This window comes from Malaya genurostris, chromosome 3 (genome assembly GCF_030247185.1).
Source record: "Malaya genurostris strain Urasoe2022 chromosome 3, Malgen_1.1, whole genome shotgun sequence".
In the NCBI taxonomy this organism is placed as follows: Eukaryota; Metazoa; Arthropoda; class Insecta; order Diptera; family Culicidae; genus Malaya; species Malaya genurostris.
This window is the reverse complement of record NC_080572.1, coordinates 49,631,973-49,649,163: the sequence shown is the minus strand read 5'-3', so window position 1 is coordinate 49,649,163 and position 17,191 is coordinate 49,631,973. Positions and strand designations below refer to the sequence as shown.

General features: G+C 36.7%; 1 protein-coding gene across 2 annotated transcripts in view; it reads left to right on the top strand.

The window, feature by feature from the left end:
* LOC131435433 (histone-lysine N-methyltransferase Suv4-20-like) overlaps positions 1–17,191 on the top strand; it is a 136,877-nt gene that overhangs the window by 98,633 nt on the left and 21,053 nt on the right. For both annotated transcript variants that reach the window (XM_058603308.1, XM_058603309.1), the window contains exon 3: positions 9,972–11,773. In XM_058603308.1, the coding sequence (XP_058459291.1) occupies positions 9,972–11,773 (1,802 nt within the window). The remainder of the gene's footprint in view (positions 1–9,971; positions 11,774–17,191) is intronic.

The window sequence follows — 17,191 nt, the reverse complement described above, 5'->3', positions numbered from 1 at the left end:
AATTTATACTGATCTAAAGGGGTGCCATTATCGCAAGATGTCATATTATGTCCTTTTTTGAATTCCTTTTAATTGCAATTTTTAATCAGTTTGATCTTGTAGTTTTGGAACTTAAAATTATTCCTTTTAATCTAAACGTGTGACAATCGATTAAGCATTTCATGAGAAAGAAGATTTTTTGGTATCGTCATCTTCTATGACGGCTTGAAATTTAAGAACTCATTACCCTGTAATTTCAAAATTGCTTTTCTATTTCCGTTAATTTCGGGAACGGAATTCGGAAATCGGCGTAGACGAAGTCAGCTAAATTCGCCTAATGAATTATAAACCATTTCATTAGATTCGAAACCTTTGAAAATCAGTGTAGCCATCTTAGACAAAACGTAGTGAATACTTTCCGGTATCGAAAACCGAATACCGGTTAAACTGAAATAAGTTTATTTGGTCATCGACTATCAAAATCTGTGAACCCGATGAACCCAATTATGTGAAATTTTTACACCAGTCACCCTGTATCTTCTAAATCATCTGATTAAAAAACAAGCAGATTTAAGGAACATTAAGAGCTTTCATTTGAATAACAGATAGACGAAATCGGTTCAGCCATCTACGAGCAAAATGAGTGACATTATTTTCATATCATTACATACTGTAGTCCCGGAACCAGAAGTTGAATCCAAATGAAATTCATAAACCGTATATGGGAGCATAGCACTGTTTATATTAGTCATAGTTTGTAGAAATCAGTCAAGCCATCTCCGAGAAAAATTATTGAAACTATTTTTCACACACAAATTTGTTTATCTCGACGAACTTTTTCGAATAGTAGGGGAGAGTGTTCGGTTACCGGGACCCTTTTCTTTTAAGCTTACAACTTCTGATTGAGTGCACATTATGCGGACATATATACACCAATGGAAAGCTAAAGTCCCTAGCTAACAACTGAACAAGAAACTAAGTTGATTCAATCGATTGAAATTTTTTAATTATCAATTTAGTAAAGTGATAAATTTTGGCCATTTCAAATAAGGTCTCTAAAAATGGAAAAATATAAGTAAAGATTGCAATTATTCAAAAAAAACGGAATTTATTCTTTCTATGATGATAACTTTGCATTGGCTCTCTTGGCCGATGATTTGGATGGTGGCGCCTTTGATGTTGATTTGGCCGGTCTTCCATCGGCTTCGAGGGATTGAATACGTTGCTGCAGTCGAATTTATTGGTTTCTTATCCACTAAGCAACGTTTAATGGCATTAAACAGTGCATTAAATTTCATTTTCCTCGACTTGGACGATTTGTTTGAAGTCCAAAGTTTTTACTTATATGACGGATGTATTGAAGCCGTCAAGTTGTCCACGTGTTGCATATCACCAGAGATGCCAGATCAACAAGAAGTTTAGCTAGCAAAAACAAAACGATCGCGCCAATTTTTAATAATCTGTAAATGCTGACGAATGTCGGCTAACAATCGAAGTTTCAAAACTCTGTAAAAAGTCTTTAGACGAAAAACGGGGTTTACATGTTAACTACGAAATTTGATAATTTACAGACGAATTTGCAGACTTGGCAGCTCTGCATATCACTGACAATTTTTCAAGATTTGTCGAAAAAAAATGGGATGCCGGTATCCGAACACCTTGGGGTGCCGGTAACCAAAATCGGTAGACATTTTGAAAAGGACGAAAAAAAACTTTGGTTGCGAAAAGGCTATAGCAGGATAACCATATGAAATCTGCCCCCAAAGGGAATTCATATTGTTATACCACATTCGAAAGGTCATAGACTGGAAACAATTTTCTCAAAGTTTCAACCCTTTAACTGCCATATTGACGGAGCTAGGGTGGTTCTATTGATTTTTATTTTATTTGATTTTTGAAGAAACTGCTTCTCCGAAAAATTTGAAAAAAATCAGGCATGTTTAAGGCATTATGGGGATGCTTCACAATTTTTTTCAAAATTTTTGAAGATGTATTTCTTTTATTAAAAAATACTAGAAAATTTTGAAACATATTTTTTCCCTCTTCCAATTTTTGCACCACCCTGGATTTTTTAGTGATAAATAAAGAATTTTTGGACATGTTAAAATGGTATGTTTTCATATTTTTTAAAAATGTGGACGACCAAAATATTTAATTTTTTCTAAAAAATCAACAACAGTCGACCATGCGTTCCCATCATATTCTGAGAAAAGGAAACGCATGGTGCTTTATCTTAGCAGTTTCTAGTAGTAGTCGACCATGCGTTCCCATAAAGTTCTCTTAAAAGGGAAACGCATGGTGCTTTGTTCTAGTAGTTCATGATGCAACTCAAGCGCAGAGCTTAGAAATCAAAGTAACGAAAAGAAGGAAATGAGTATCAACCTTTGCATAATACATACACGATCATACTTCGGGTACAACCTAGAAAGCTACAAAGCGAGAACTTACTGGTATGTGGTTTATATATGAATGGTAGTAATATATGAACGTTGCGAGTATCACACATATGCAGTTCGGTTACGGCAGTCAAGAACTAGAGCGAGTGTCAGTTTTTTACGTGTTGCTGATGGATGTAAAGAAAGAATAATGAAAGAAAGAATGAAAATTTCATTACAGTGTCAAAAGTTATCATAAAGATATGTTATCGAGGGATGTGTACAGTTTTCTGGAAAAATGTATAATAAAGATAAAGTTGGAGTTTTGTGTTTGAAAACTTCAATCGAATATCTTTATGATGGTTTTCATGGTTTGTAGACTGAGAGCGCTGTATATTTTTTTTATTTATTCGAAAATTTAAAACAACAACAGATATAAAAAATAGTGATGCGTTATTTTTCATTTTTGAGTTATAACTTTTGCATAATTTCAAATCAAGCATTTATCGACCATGTCTATTAAAAAACTTGATTCGCTGAATCGATCTCTTTAATTTTTGGGTATATTGTGTAGAAAGCTCCATATTTTCCAGAAAATATCTGAGAATACATAATTAACTCAGTAAGTGATTTTCATTCTCAGAGGAACGCTTCCAGGTTTTTACAGGTTTAATAATTTTGTTCAAATTGCGAACGGGAAGTTCTAACAAGATAATATTATCAATCCGAGAACGAGAGCAACAAGTATCGGAATATCGTAGCTCTGGAATAGAAGCTTTTGAAAAGGATGTTCTGCCAAGTAATTTCGGATTTAAAGCTTTATCACGAGATGACCCAATTGAGACACACAGATCACAAACAAGCTATTCAGGCCGGTAATAAGTCTCATTTTTAAAAGCTTACAAGTACTATATCGAGTACACTACAAATTCGACTGGATATTTGGGAATCCAGCGCCGTTGCTGTGAATGCGTTTTTGGCAATAGAACTGTTGGTTGCTGTTCACACGAGGCCGCCATTATTCACTACCTTTCCTTATGCTCGGTTTTTATCCAGAATTGTGAGACCGGCGAAAATATTGTCAGAAATGCTTAAATCAGAACAGCTACCAAATGACGATGATAATTCTATAGAATGAACGAAAAGAATCAGAAAGAAAATGTGTGCATTGAAACAGCAATGTATTTTTATAACATTTTTATCCCATTTCCTATTTAAATGAAAAATACAGTCAATAATTTACAGAAATTTTTTAGTGACCTTTCTTACATGAAACTTCTTAATCATTTCATAAAGACAATTGAAGTTTCAATTTAATAATTGACCCTTTTGAGTCTTAGTTCTGACTCCTACTGCGTCCATTAGTTCATCCAATAGCAAAATTTTATTAAAAATGATGTGCCGATAAAAAAAATCTCCAAGTGGGTTATGAAATCAACCACAAAATGTATAAAAATTTCAGCTTATTTTAAAATTTGTAGCAGTTCATCGTTCATATGCTTTATTAAACTCAAATTGATGTGACTATATTAGTATTATATTATGATAAGAATTCTATGTAAAAGTGATGCTACGGCGAAGAACAACTTATGTAAATTGCCTTAAGAAATAAACGTATTTATGGAAAAACAATTCTAAGAAATCAATTCCAACCTTCATCAGTGGCCACTTTTGTTTGACACCAATATAAAAAAGAAAAAATTATATTCACTGCTGTTTCAACTCGCTATGTATTTAGTGAAATGTACAGAGCTGGCAAAAAGAAAACCGCGTTGTACGAGACCCAACAGTGCAAATCGATTTGACCTTTTCATGAAACACTATCGAATCATCGAATTATATACAGTCACTCGCTCTAGTTCTTGACTGCCGTAACCGAACTGCATATGTGTGATACTCGCAACGTTCATATATTACTACCATTCATATATAAACCACATACCAGTAAGTTCTTGCTTTGTAGCTTTCTAGGTTGTACCCGAAGTATGATCGTGTATGTATTATGCAAAGGTTGATACTCATTTCCTTCTTTTCGTTACTTTGATTTCTAAGCCCTGCGCTTGAGTTGCATCATAAACTACTAGAACAAAGCACCATGCGTTTCCCTTTTAAGAGAACTTTATGGGAACGCATGGTCGACTACTACTAGAAACTGCTAAGATAAAGCACCATGCGTTTCCTTTTCTCAGAATATGATGGGAACGCATGGTCGACTGTTGTTGATTTTTTAGAAAAAATTAAATATTTTGGTCGTCCACATTTTTAAAAAATATGAAAACATACCATTTTAACATGTCCAAAAATTCTTTATTTATCACTAAAAAATCCAGGGTGGTGCAAAAATTGGAAGAGGGAAAAAATATGTTTCAAAATTTTCTAGTATTTTTTAATAAAAGAAATACATCTTCAAAAATTTTGAAAAAAATTGTGAAGCATCCCCATAATGCCTTAAACATGCCTGATTTTTTTCAAATTTTTCGGAGAAGCAGTTTCTTCAAAAATCAAATAAAATAAAAATCAATAGAACCACCCTAGCTCCGTCAATATGGCAGTTAAAGGGTTGAAACTTTGAGAAAATTGTTTCCAGTCTATGACCTTTCGAATGTGGTATAACAATATGAATTCCCTTTGGGGGCAGATTTCATATGGTTATCCTGCTATAGCCTTTTGATAGCAATAGATCGATTTCATCTCATAAATATTCAATCCACTCACCTTTTCGATTGATGCTTTTCAAATTATGATACTATAACAAAAAACGTGATTAATCCACCTAGCAGTGAGATGATACCTTTTTTTATCAATACGCATGTGTTTTTGCATGGATATTCTTAGGTGTTTTAGTTCTCATGACATTATTTTAATTATCGTCGTTTTAAACGGCAAATTGAGATTTTAATCACTCATTACCCTGTAATGCCGAAACTGCAAAACATATCGAATTTTAATCTTAGTGTGCGACAATCGATTGAACATTCCACGAGATGTCGAAGTAAGTTCCACTTTAGAGTTTTTCGTCATTATTTATGGTACTTCCAGAGCCGGTATTTAGGAATTAGCATAACCCAAAATGATTCGAATGGCCATAAATTATTACGCCAAACAATTTACATGAAATTTATAAACTCATCATCTATAATTCCAGAATCGGATAAAATTCACCAATTTTGTATGGGACCTTAAGTCCTGTAATATTTGTTTTTGAAGTTCGATTTGGTCTTTTTTGAGAAAATGATTGAGCTTTGAGAATCGATACTGGAACCGGAATTCTAAAATCGGTGTAGCCGAAATCAGTTAAATTCACCTGAGCAGTGTGTAGACATCTTTGAGAAATTGTAGTGCGAATTAAAATTTGGGGGTACATTCTGAATCCAAAAACGAATACCGCTCAAACTGAAATAAATTTATTTGGTAATCGACTATCCAAATCTGCATACCCGATAAATCTGAATAATTTATGTGAATTGGACATTTTTATGCTAATCACCCTGCATTTTCTAAACCAGAAGTCGGATCTGACTAAAAAGTAAGAAGTTTTATAGGATTTTAAGACCTCTCATTAGAATCATAGATGATTCTTAGATTTCATTTGAATCTTAGATCGGTTCAGCCATCTACGAGAAAAATTAATTGCATTATTTTAATTTCGTTTCACATATCATCCTGTGGTTCCGCAATCAGAAGTCGGATCCAAACGTAATTCAGGAACCTTGTTTGGGAGTACACGACTTTTCATATGAATCTGAGTTTGTAGAAAACGGTTTAACCATCTCCGAGAAAATTGAGTGAAATTATTTGTCACACACGCATTTGCTGATCTCGACGAACTGAGTCGTATGGTATATGGAAGTCATGTTCTTCCAGCATTTATTGCTGTAAATAGTTTAAATCAATATAATTATGGAATTACTTCCAACTCGATAATGATAATGAACTCGATATTCGAAAGATTATGTTGCCAAAAATGAACCGTGCTAAAATTGGTCCGAGGCAAATTGTCATAAAAAAGGATGCTGTACACAGTCTTTTTGGTACTTAGAAACAATTATATGTAACAGTATAAAAAATCGTGTTTCATGTTGCTCCCAAGCATTGCTTTTTCATACAGCGCTCAAAATTCCTTCTACTGGAATAAGGCTTACACAAAAATATCGATATCTCCGTTAAAAATGGAGGGATTTTAACAATCTATGGCTTGTTGGATAGGTATTACCGAGAGAAATCTAAGTCTGGAAACATATTCTGTTTTCAAGGTCAATTGTGACAGATACTGTCAAAAAACTGAAAATTTTGACATAAAACTTCGTATAACTCAAAAAGTAAACATCCGATCTCAAAACCATTCAATAGCGTTCTGGGTGACGGGGAGACCTTTCATTTGCGACTAGTTTGATCAAAATCGGTCCAGCCATCTCTGAGATCTCGACCTCTTAGTTGACAACACACATACAGACACACACACATACACACACACACACAGACATTTGCTCAGTTCGTCGAGCTGAATCGATTGGTATATGACATTAGGCCCTCCGGGCCTCGGAAAATTTTTCGAAAGTTTGAGCGAATTCTATACCTATTTTTTATATATATAAAAAAAGGTAAAAAGTCATAAAAACTAATAAATAACCTTCCCCTATAAGGGAGTAAGAAGTTGCGTTCTTCTAGCAATTATTGATGCAAGCAGTATAAATCAATATAAATAAATATTGTTTTTAATTTGAAATTGCTGTCATCTTTCTAACACATATGTCATGTTCGAACAATTATGTTGCCAAAAACGAAACAATGGCATAAAACAGTTTTGAAAATTGTGTTTCACTTTACTCCGAAACATCGCTTTATCATCAAGCGCGTAAAACTCCTACAACTGGAATAAGGGGAAAAATCGCTTACCAAAACACAACGATATCTCCGTTAAAAATGAATGGATTTTAACAATCTAAAGTTTGTTGGATAGCTGTTACCAAGCGGAATCTAAGTATTAAAACATATTCTATTTCCAAAGGCAATTGTGACGAATATTGTCAAAAAACAATTTCGACATAAGACTTCGTATAACTCAAATAGTAAAAATGAAACATAAACTTATTTTTGACTACTTAATCGCTGTTTTCTTCATTTGACTTCGCGAAATCGATTCTCTAACTTTCCACTTCTTAGTTTATGGCATTTATATATGGATATATCGTAACACATGTGAAAAACATCTAAACAATTTGCAAGCAGTTTCAAAAAAATGTCCTGCTTTGCTTTTTAAAGGTTTGTTTTGCTTTAACACTTCTCATGAATTTTTGGCTAATAATTTTGTTAATAAAACCCATTTCATTTCTGTTTTCTTTGTGCTGTCCTTCAGTAATGATGGTGATAGATAAATAAAAACGAATTTTCTGATTTTAATAACAAAATTCGTTGTCAATGAGAATTTCCTGTTGGATTGAAATATTGCTGGTTTGTGTCCAAGATATTCGCCAACTAAACACATTCTCTAAAAATAAGAGTTTTTTTTCAGCAAAGTAAATTCTCAATTTTAAGTAATTTTATAAAGCTTGCTTCATTTAGAATTGGAACAAACTTTTGCTCATATTGTGGCGCTCCTGGAGGACGGATTTGGAAGTTCTTGGCGCTCACGTGTCGGCAATTTTGTCAGCTTCACGTATTATTTTTGACATTCCGCAAATCTACTGTACTTTGTAAACAATCAACATGCAAGCCGAAAGAAGTGAAAAAAATGTGCACAGTTATTTGGAAAATCCATTGTGGTCTGCATCTAGGCTAGCTGGAATTGCTTAGAAATACCGTATGGCGGTATAAGGTATAAGGAAACTGCGTGGTACGATTTTGAAGACGATCAAGAGGAATCTTAATCTGTCGGACCGCGATTTTGCCAGAAAATTCTGTGCTGCCCATTGGTACTGAGCAGAACTCGACTCCGGGAAGGAATCAAGTCGTATCGAGCTAGCGAACAGCCAAATCGGACCATAAAACAAAATATTGTGGTCAAAATTCGTACTCGGAAACTCGGTGCTGACCAAGTTCGACGGGTGTCTTCTGATGGACGATGAAACCTATGTCAAAGCTGACTCCGGGCAAATCCCAGGTCAAAAATTTTACTAGCCAACGGCTCGGGGGGATGTTCCAGCCAAATTTAAATTTGTTTTTGCCGACAAATTTGCAAGAAAATTTATGATTTGGCAAGGCATTTGCAGCTGTGGCAAAAAAATAAGATAGTTTTCGTTACAATTAAGACAATGACATCAAAATTATATCAAAAAGAGTGTCTCCAAAAACGAATTTTGCCGTTCATTCGATCCCACGACCTTCCCGTAATGTTTTGGCCAGATGTGGCAAGCTGACATTACAGCAAAGTCGTTCAAGAATGGTATGCAGAGAAACGGGTCCAGTTTGTTCCGAAATTGTCTTTGTTCCAATTCTATATGAAGCAAGCTTCAGTTATTTTAGAAATTTTGTTGTTAAAATCCACTAATTCAAAAACAGTAATACGAACTAGACGCAGAGCTAATTTCGGTCGTTCCGTGTATCATTGATAAGAAAATGAAAGTTTTTTGTGAATACGGAATACAGAAAATAAAAACTTTCGTTTGATAAATTTAGTTATTCTAATCAAAAACGCTTACTATCTTCCAATAGGGTTTTTTCAAGAAAAAAATCAAACATTCTTGGTTTGTTTCAGCACCTAACGGAAAAACAGATTGAAAAAAAATTGACGAAACGTAAATCACAAATGAAAATTTGCAAAAAAAGAACCAAAGGAACAGAAATCGAACTTATGACTTTTCCTAGGAAAAAGTCTAGGGTTCGGAACCTGTCTCTGTGGTACATTTTTTACCAATTTTAATTTCTGTTATACGTTCCGTGACTGTTCACTTCACCCACTTTCTGGTGTTTCATTCACTTCAAATGTACATCGTATTACCTGGTAGTTCTCATTTCACTTCATAACGGAGTATAGTAATTTAATGAATTGTCAAAACTGATAAATTGATCTAATCAGTTTTAGAACGAAAATATCTTCACCAGGTGGTATTGGTTCGCGAATTTCATTCATTGCGTCAAAATGACATAACTGACATCGAGCTCATGCACCCTTTATAATATTAGATCAGCAAACACCCTTCAACCATCAATTCATCATATATGCCTAATTGAGTGCATCAATTTGCATTTACTACTGTGGGTATGTAGTTGTATGTCTTATTACCTCTATCGAGTATCAAATATATGCATTGGATGAAACAATCAAATGCTACTCGTATCAAGGGGCACTGCTTATGCGAATAAAAATATGTTCGTTGTTCCATTCTAGATATTCCTTTGATAAATTCTCGTTCCACGATTCTTAGGTGACAAACTAAATCTCTGTACTCGAACACCGCATGATGCTTAAATCTACGTTTCTCAGTATATAGTACTGCCAAGTGCTTGCACGACCTGAAACAAATGACAAAGTCAGTCATTCACTCTTGCCTTCCCTTCGTCGTTTTTTTATTCAACCTATTTGCTCTTTGATCGCTTGCGCTCGCTTTGGAGCAATGATTCCAATTAATTTCAATAATAATAATTCTCTTTCTTTTCGTCTTCTGAACTTATTTACAGATGTAACAGGCATCTCACAAAAGTGGAACAAACTCCGACGACGATGTGCTTCGTTCAAGACAGTCTCCGGTCCAGCGTCACTCGATTCAGACACTAATTACATACTGGCCGAACATCCAGGCCATTATCAGATTATCGCGTCCGGTCCGGTTCCGATTCGGGTTCGTCAGGTGCAACAGTCCCACCAGCAGCAGCACCACCACCACCACCATAATCACAGTCACGATCAGCAACGACACCATCATCATCATCATCACCATCATCACCGACACAACGGCGCTCACGAACAATTGTTGGAAAACCAACCGCACTACGGACAACTTCCAGATCCAAACTGGGAGCTACGGCACTCAAGTTCAAGCTCAACATCTACGTCGTCCTCGAACATTGGCCAGGTTCAGCTTCCGATTTATGCTGCGGAAGAATATTGGCAAATTCACGAGCGTGATGTAAAATTGTGGCGCCTAGGTGCTCATCAAACATATGCCCACAGAATCCGAGCAACGCCAAATCATCGTCGTAGTGCACACAGCATTGATTGGGAATACAACGTGCAAAAGTACGAAAACATGACCGAACCAGCACAGGTGGCGGCCGCTCGTCTCTTCCGGCATGAAAAACTTCAGTACTACGACGAAGTGTCTAATGTTAAGAAGAAAAACTCTCTAGATTCTAGTGAAAGTGAAAACGGAATCAAAGTCGCGAGAGAAATCAAACTGCCTAGTCTAAAGAACTTCAAATCTGCGTCTATGCGACTACCCGGACAAAAGACATCCATCAACGAGGTGCAGCAATTGTTGAGAAGTAAGTTCAATAGAATACATGCAGGCCTACGTAAGCGACGTGCTCTTTCAGTTCAGGAGGTTTTCCAAATGCCCGGCTTGGCTACTCCAACGAAACCTACATTCTACGTTCCCTCACCGCTGGTCAGCGAACGATGTCCTCATAATCCATTGCGGTATGAGGAGGAAACAAATGAAGAAATTGACGGACCAATTAGTTTACCGTTCATAAATGAAAATCATCTCGTGTCTGGGGATCAATCCCAAGTACAACTCCGGGATCGATCTGTAAGCCCGCGTAAAGAACGAACTAAAACATGGTTTCCTAATATCGATTTCAACACACCCGATTCTAAGCCAGAAAAGGATCTTCCACCGACGACTATTCAGAACGATAGCATTCCCGTTACCGGAGAAGACCAAAGTGTGCAGCCCAAAGAAAAACAGGATAAACCAAACTTTGCGATCGGTGGACGTGTTTCACTACGCGAACGTGTAGAAAGCATGAACCTTAATCGGCTCCGCTCCAAAACCTCCACCAATAATGCAGCTAGTCCACAACCAAAAAAATCAAACGAGCAACGCAAAATCCGTCCCCGTAGCCATTCACCACTGAAGAACATCAAGATCAACCTTTCCGGCCTTGGTATGCGCGGAAATGACCCGCTAGCAACGCCAAAACCAAAACGTGAATCATTTGGCCTATTTGGCCGGTTGAACCGTATGATGCATGGCAACGGTAGTCCGTCACCGGAAAAGCCAAACGGTAGGACTGCCAACGCAATCACCAAAGAAGGCGCTACTGCAACTACTGATAAGGCAGTGCCGCGACCGAAGGCTGGCAACGGTGCCGTCAGCTACAGCGGTAATGTTAGTAAACAATCGACCATCCAAAAGCTGACGAAATTAAGCAACGGGAGTCGACGGGATGGGCCACGACCGTCCATTGGGCAAATCAAGACGGAAGCGCCAACGGGAGCATCGGTAATGGCACCGGAACGTGAGCGGAAATCCAAACAGGTGGGTGTTGCTAAGTGACTAATGCATTACTTAGATTCACCGTCCGTTGAACACAGGCGCGATTTTAGGATCCAAGCTCAAGAGAAATTTGCATCTATGGTATAGATGCACAAAAAAGTAAATCAATCCTAATCATTTGTCAAACATCATAGTTTTAAAACAAGTTTTTAACCACGTGTAGGTGGGGTAAGCTTTAACTTTAACTTTAACTCAGCTCCATCATTCATCAAATAATTAGAAATGGAAAAAGTGGCAAAATCAGAACAGATATGTTCCGATTTGAATGAAACCCCGTTATTTTCCTCCAATAGCGAGACAAATTTGACTGAAGACTGAAACGGGGAACGTGCCATTCGAGCCAATTTGTTCTGAACTCGGAAGCCGTTAGTTGTAACTTCTTTGATTTCAAAAAGATACTTTAAAATTAATTAAAATTAACACTTCTACTATAAAGTTTGTTTGTTAACTTGTCAATTCGTGACAAATTGGTGAACTTTTCTTTTTCAGTGTATATATTTTTTTAGAGTGCCGTCCTATATTTCCTATAATTTTGATAAAATTATAGTTTTTGTGTTACAATGATTTGAATACATACGCTCTTTTTTAAAATCAGTCTCGTGTCGAATCGGTTTCTCCATCCGTTCGAAACAAATACTCTGCGCCAAAGTTGCATCTAATTTGGAAAATTTATCATCTGATGACTGGTGAACTATCCATTTCTGGAATTGCTTAAATACTTAAAAACCATTAGTTAAATTGAGATCTGTTATCTCTAGTGGATGCAAAGATTAAATTGGAATTTTCGCTAACAGCAATTAGGGTACCGGCTACAGTAGTCATCTCAGCTGCAGTAGTCATCTCATATACAAAAACCCTTCTTAAATTTTTCTAAGTCCCAGAAAGTTGATTTTGTCAAAAAAAAATTTTTCTGAGATGACACTAAATTTCGATGTTTCATGCAGTTTTAAGAGTTTCGGCATAAAAAAAAATTTCGATTTTGGAAATTTCATGTACTCCCCCCTATGGTGCTTTTTCAAGATCGAAAATTTTCAAACCTTAACCGCCGGGCAGCACCCCTAACGCATCTCCGATTTAGCTCAAATTGCTCAAAATGATGAGGGCTTTTTTCGAGGTGCTTAAACTTTTCAGCACGAGAGTTTTACGAAAATAGAGGTGATCCCAAAATTTTGGCACCCTTATATATATAAAAGCGGTAAAAATCAACGTGGTTTGTCGGTTACGTCACTTATACCATTATATCTCCGGAACTAAAAGTCACAGCCATTTGGTCTTCGAACTTGATCAATGGCCCGACAGTAGCTTTCAAACGAGACCAAGTTTGTTAAAATCGGTTCAGCCATCTCTGAGAAAATTGAGCGCGATCAAATACAACGCTTTTGTCGGTTATGTCACTTATACAATCATATCTTCGGAACCAAAAATCACAGCCATTTGATCTTCGAACTTGATCAGTGACCCGACAGTAGCTTCCAAACGAGACCAAGTTTGTTAAAATCGGTTCAGCCATCTCTGAGAAAATTGAGCGCGTTAAAATACAACGCTTTTTGTCGGTTACGTCACTAATACAATCATATCTCCGGTACGAACTTGATCAATGGCCTGACAGTAGCTTTCAAACGAGTCCAAGTTTGTTAAAATCGGTTCAGCCATCTCTGAGAAAATTGAGCGCGTTCAAATATCTTCGAAAAGTGCACACACGTACACACACCCATACACACACACACACACACACACACACACACACACACACACATTTTCCGATCTCGTCGAACTGAGTCGAATGGTATATAACACTATGGGTATCCGAGGCTCCGTTCAAAAGTCGGTTTTTCCAGCAATTCTAATTCTATAGAAACCATTAGTTGAAGTGAGATCTGCTGTTTCTGTTCGATTGATTGGCCTTAAGGGCAAAATGAAAATATGTTCATTCGCTTCTAGTTTTCGTGTCACTATAACACCAGTATTGAACAATTTTCGAGTTATTTTTTTCTGTGGTATAGTCTCTAATAACACTGTACTAGAAAACCTATTTTAATCCACTTAGTGGTGTAATGACAATGTGATATAAACATGTGGGGCAGACCACCGGTGTTAATTTTTGTTGAATCCGAAAAACATGCTTAATTTTTTGTTGGAGCATAAGATCTTTTATTTGAACCTAACTTTGAAAACTGAGTATCTTCTGTCGTTAATCGAAAACCGGGAACCAAAATAACTTAAATGGTTTTACGTTTCGTCTTTGACTCATCAGTGCAGAGCAGTTCAAATTGAACTGCTTAGTGCTAAACTCGGCAGTTCAATTTGAACCGCTAAGCAGACGTAAAGTTTCTGCTACTTACAGAACACTTTTTGTTTTGCAACGGAGTGCAATGTCTTTTCTGACGTGCCGAACGAAAACGTGTTTTCGACTATTTCTGGCCGATGCAGGTATGGTCATTTAGGGGTTAGCCAAATTTTGTGCTAGGGCACATAACCGTTTTTATTAGTTTTACGTTTCGTCTTTGACTCATCAGTGCAGAGCAGTTCAAATTGAACTGCTTAGTGCTAAACTCGGCAGTTCAATTTGAACCGCTAAGCAGACGTAAAGTTTCTGCTACTTACAGAACACTTTTTGTTTTGCAACGGAGTGCAATGTCTTTTCTGACGTGCCGAACGAAAACGTGTTTTCGACTATTTCTGGCCGATGCAGGTATGGTCATTTAGGGGTTAGCCAAATTTTGTGCTAGGGCACATAACCGTTTTTATTAGTTTTACGTTTCGTCTTTGACTCATCAGTGCAGAGCAGTTCAAATTGAACTGCTTAGTGCTAAACTCGGCAGTTCAATTTGAACCGTCTGCTTAGCGGTTCAAATTGAACTGCCGAGTTTAGCACTAAGCAGTTCAATTTGAACTGCTCTGCACTGATGAGTCAAAGACGAAACGTAAAACTAATAAAAACGGTTATGTGCCCTAGCACAAAATTTGGCTAACCCCTAAATGACCATACCTGCATCGGCCAGAAATAGTCGAAAACACGTTTTCGTTCGGCACGTCAGAAAAGACATTGCACTCCGTTGCAAAACAAAAAGTGTTCTGTAAGTAGCAGAAACTTTACGTCTGCTTAGCGGTTCAAATTGAACTGCCGAGTTTAGCACTAAGCAGTTCAATTTGAACTGCTCTGCACTGATGAGTCAAAGACGAAACGTAAAACTAATAAAAACGGTTATGTGCCCTAGCACAAAATTTGGCTAACCCCTAAATGACCATACCTGCATCGGCCAGAAATAGTCGAAAACACGTTTTCGTTCGGCACGTCAGAAAAGACATTGCACTCCGTTGCAAAACAAAAAGTGTTCTGTAAGTAGCAGAAACTTTACGTCTGCTTAGCGGTTCAAATTGAACTGCCGAGTTTAGCACTAAGCAGTTCAATTTGAACTGCTCTGCACTGATGAGTCAAAGACGAAACGTAAAACTAATAAAAACGGTTATGTGCCCTAGCACAAAATTTGGCTAACCCCTAAATGACCATACCTGCATCGGCCAGAAATAGTCGAAAACACGTTTTCGTTCGGCACGTCAGAAAAGACATTGCACTCCGTTGCAAAACAAAAAGTGTTCTGTAAGTAGCAGAAACTTTACGTCTGCTTAGCGGTTCAAATTGAACTGCCGAGTTTAGCACTAAGCAGTTCAATTTGAACTGCTCTGCACTGATGAGTCAAAGACGAAACGTAAAACTAATAAAAACGGTTATGTGCCCTAGCACAAAATTTGGCTAACCCCTAAATGACCATACCTGCATCGGCCAGAAATAGTCGAAAACACGTTTTCGTTCGGCACGTCAGAAAAGACATTGCACTCCGTTGCAAAACAAAAAGTGTTCTGTAAGTAGCAGAAACTTTACGTCTGCTTAGCGGTTCAAATTGAACTGCCGAGTTTAGCACTAAGCAGTTCAATTTGAACTGCTCTGCACTGATGAGTCAAAGACGAAACGTAAAACTAATAAAAACGGTTATGTGCCCTAGCACAAAATTTGGCTAACCCCTAAATGACCATACCTGCATCGGCCAGAAATAGTCGAAAACACGTTTTCGTTCGGCACGTCAGAAAAGACATTGCACTCCGTTGCAAAACAAAAAGTGTTCTGTAAGTAGCAGAAACTTTACGTCTGCTTAGCGGTTCAAATTGAACTGCCGAGTTTAGCACTAAGCAGTTCAATTTGAACTGCTCTGCACTGATGAGTCAAAGACGAAACGTAAAACTAATAAAAACGGTTATGTGCCCTAGCACAAAATTTGGCTAACCCCTAAATGAACTTAAATGGGTTTGTTTAGTTGCATACTGATAATGGCTACCGATTGAAGTAGTTCAGAGGCTAATTTAGAAAAAATTTAACGTTTATGATTCAAAGCACTAAGTGAGGGTACAAAATCGATGCCATATTGGAAAATATTCAAGAAAAATTCATTTCGAGATTTTCCAGGTTTCAATAACACATTATTTTGATCAGAATCGTCTGAAAATTTCAAGAATGTTTGAGTACACGTATTTAAACACCATTCCGATGATTCTTATAAAAAAATAATAGACTGTTATGTGCACAAAAATTGGTGTACAATCATCAAAACACGTTAATTGAAAGGCGCTTGAAAATTTTGGGTGCATGTTTCACCATAAAAATGCAGTTCGTTGTCGATTTTCTATTAACAAAAACACAAAATATAAATTCTACGATATGAAGCATTATCATTTTTCATGTGCAGATTATTTTACAAGATCCATGTTTGTGTTAAGAGCAGTTGTATTGAAAATCAAATGTGAAACTTATTCATAAGAAATTAAATTTGTTATGTTTTTGTAAACGTCATTCCTTTTCTTGTTGACATTACGCAGTTTCACAATTGTTTTTTCGTTGATTTTATTACTGCCTTTGTGATGGAATCGACGCATGAGTTTTTGTATTAGTTGCACAATCGTTGTGAATAAATACACGTAATAACGGAAGAACTTGAAGATATGTTGCACAACACAGAAAAATTGCGTTTTTCCATAACACATAACAGTTACTAGAATAGTAATATGAATTAACTTGATTATTTGCACAGTCAGTAGAAAAATACAGGACTGCAACTTAACATGCTACTTGGGATACACACACAGACATTGCTCAGGTTGACGAACTAAGTCGAATGGTGTGTGACACTTGGCCCTCCGGGCAAATTATTATTAGCCGATTTTTCAATGAACAACGTTCCTAATCCACTCAACAGTGAGATAATACTGTTTTTATTTCGCTCCGCGAATGAATATCTTTGCGTCAATGTTCAGTGGTATAATTTAGGTGCATTTGAAACTTTTCAATAGTAAATCTTATGAAAGGCTTATAGCTTTTAAAAGATTGATTTTACGGTCTATTCAGGT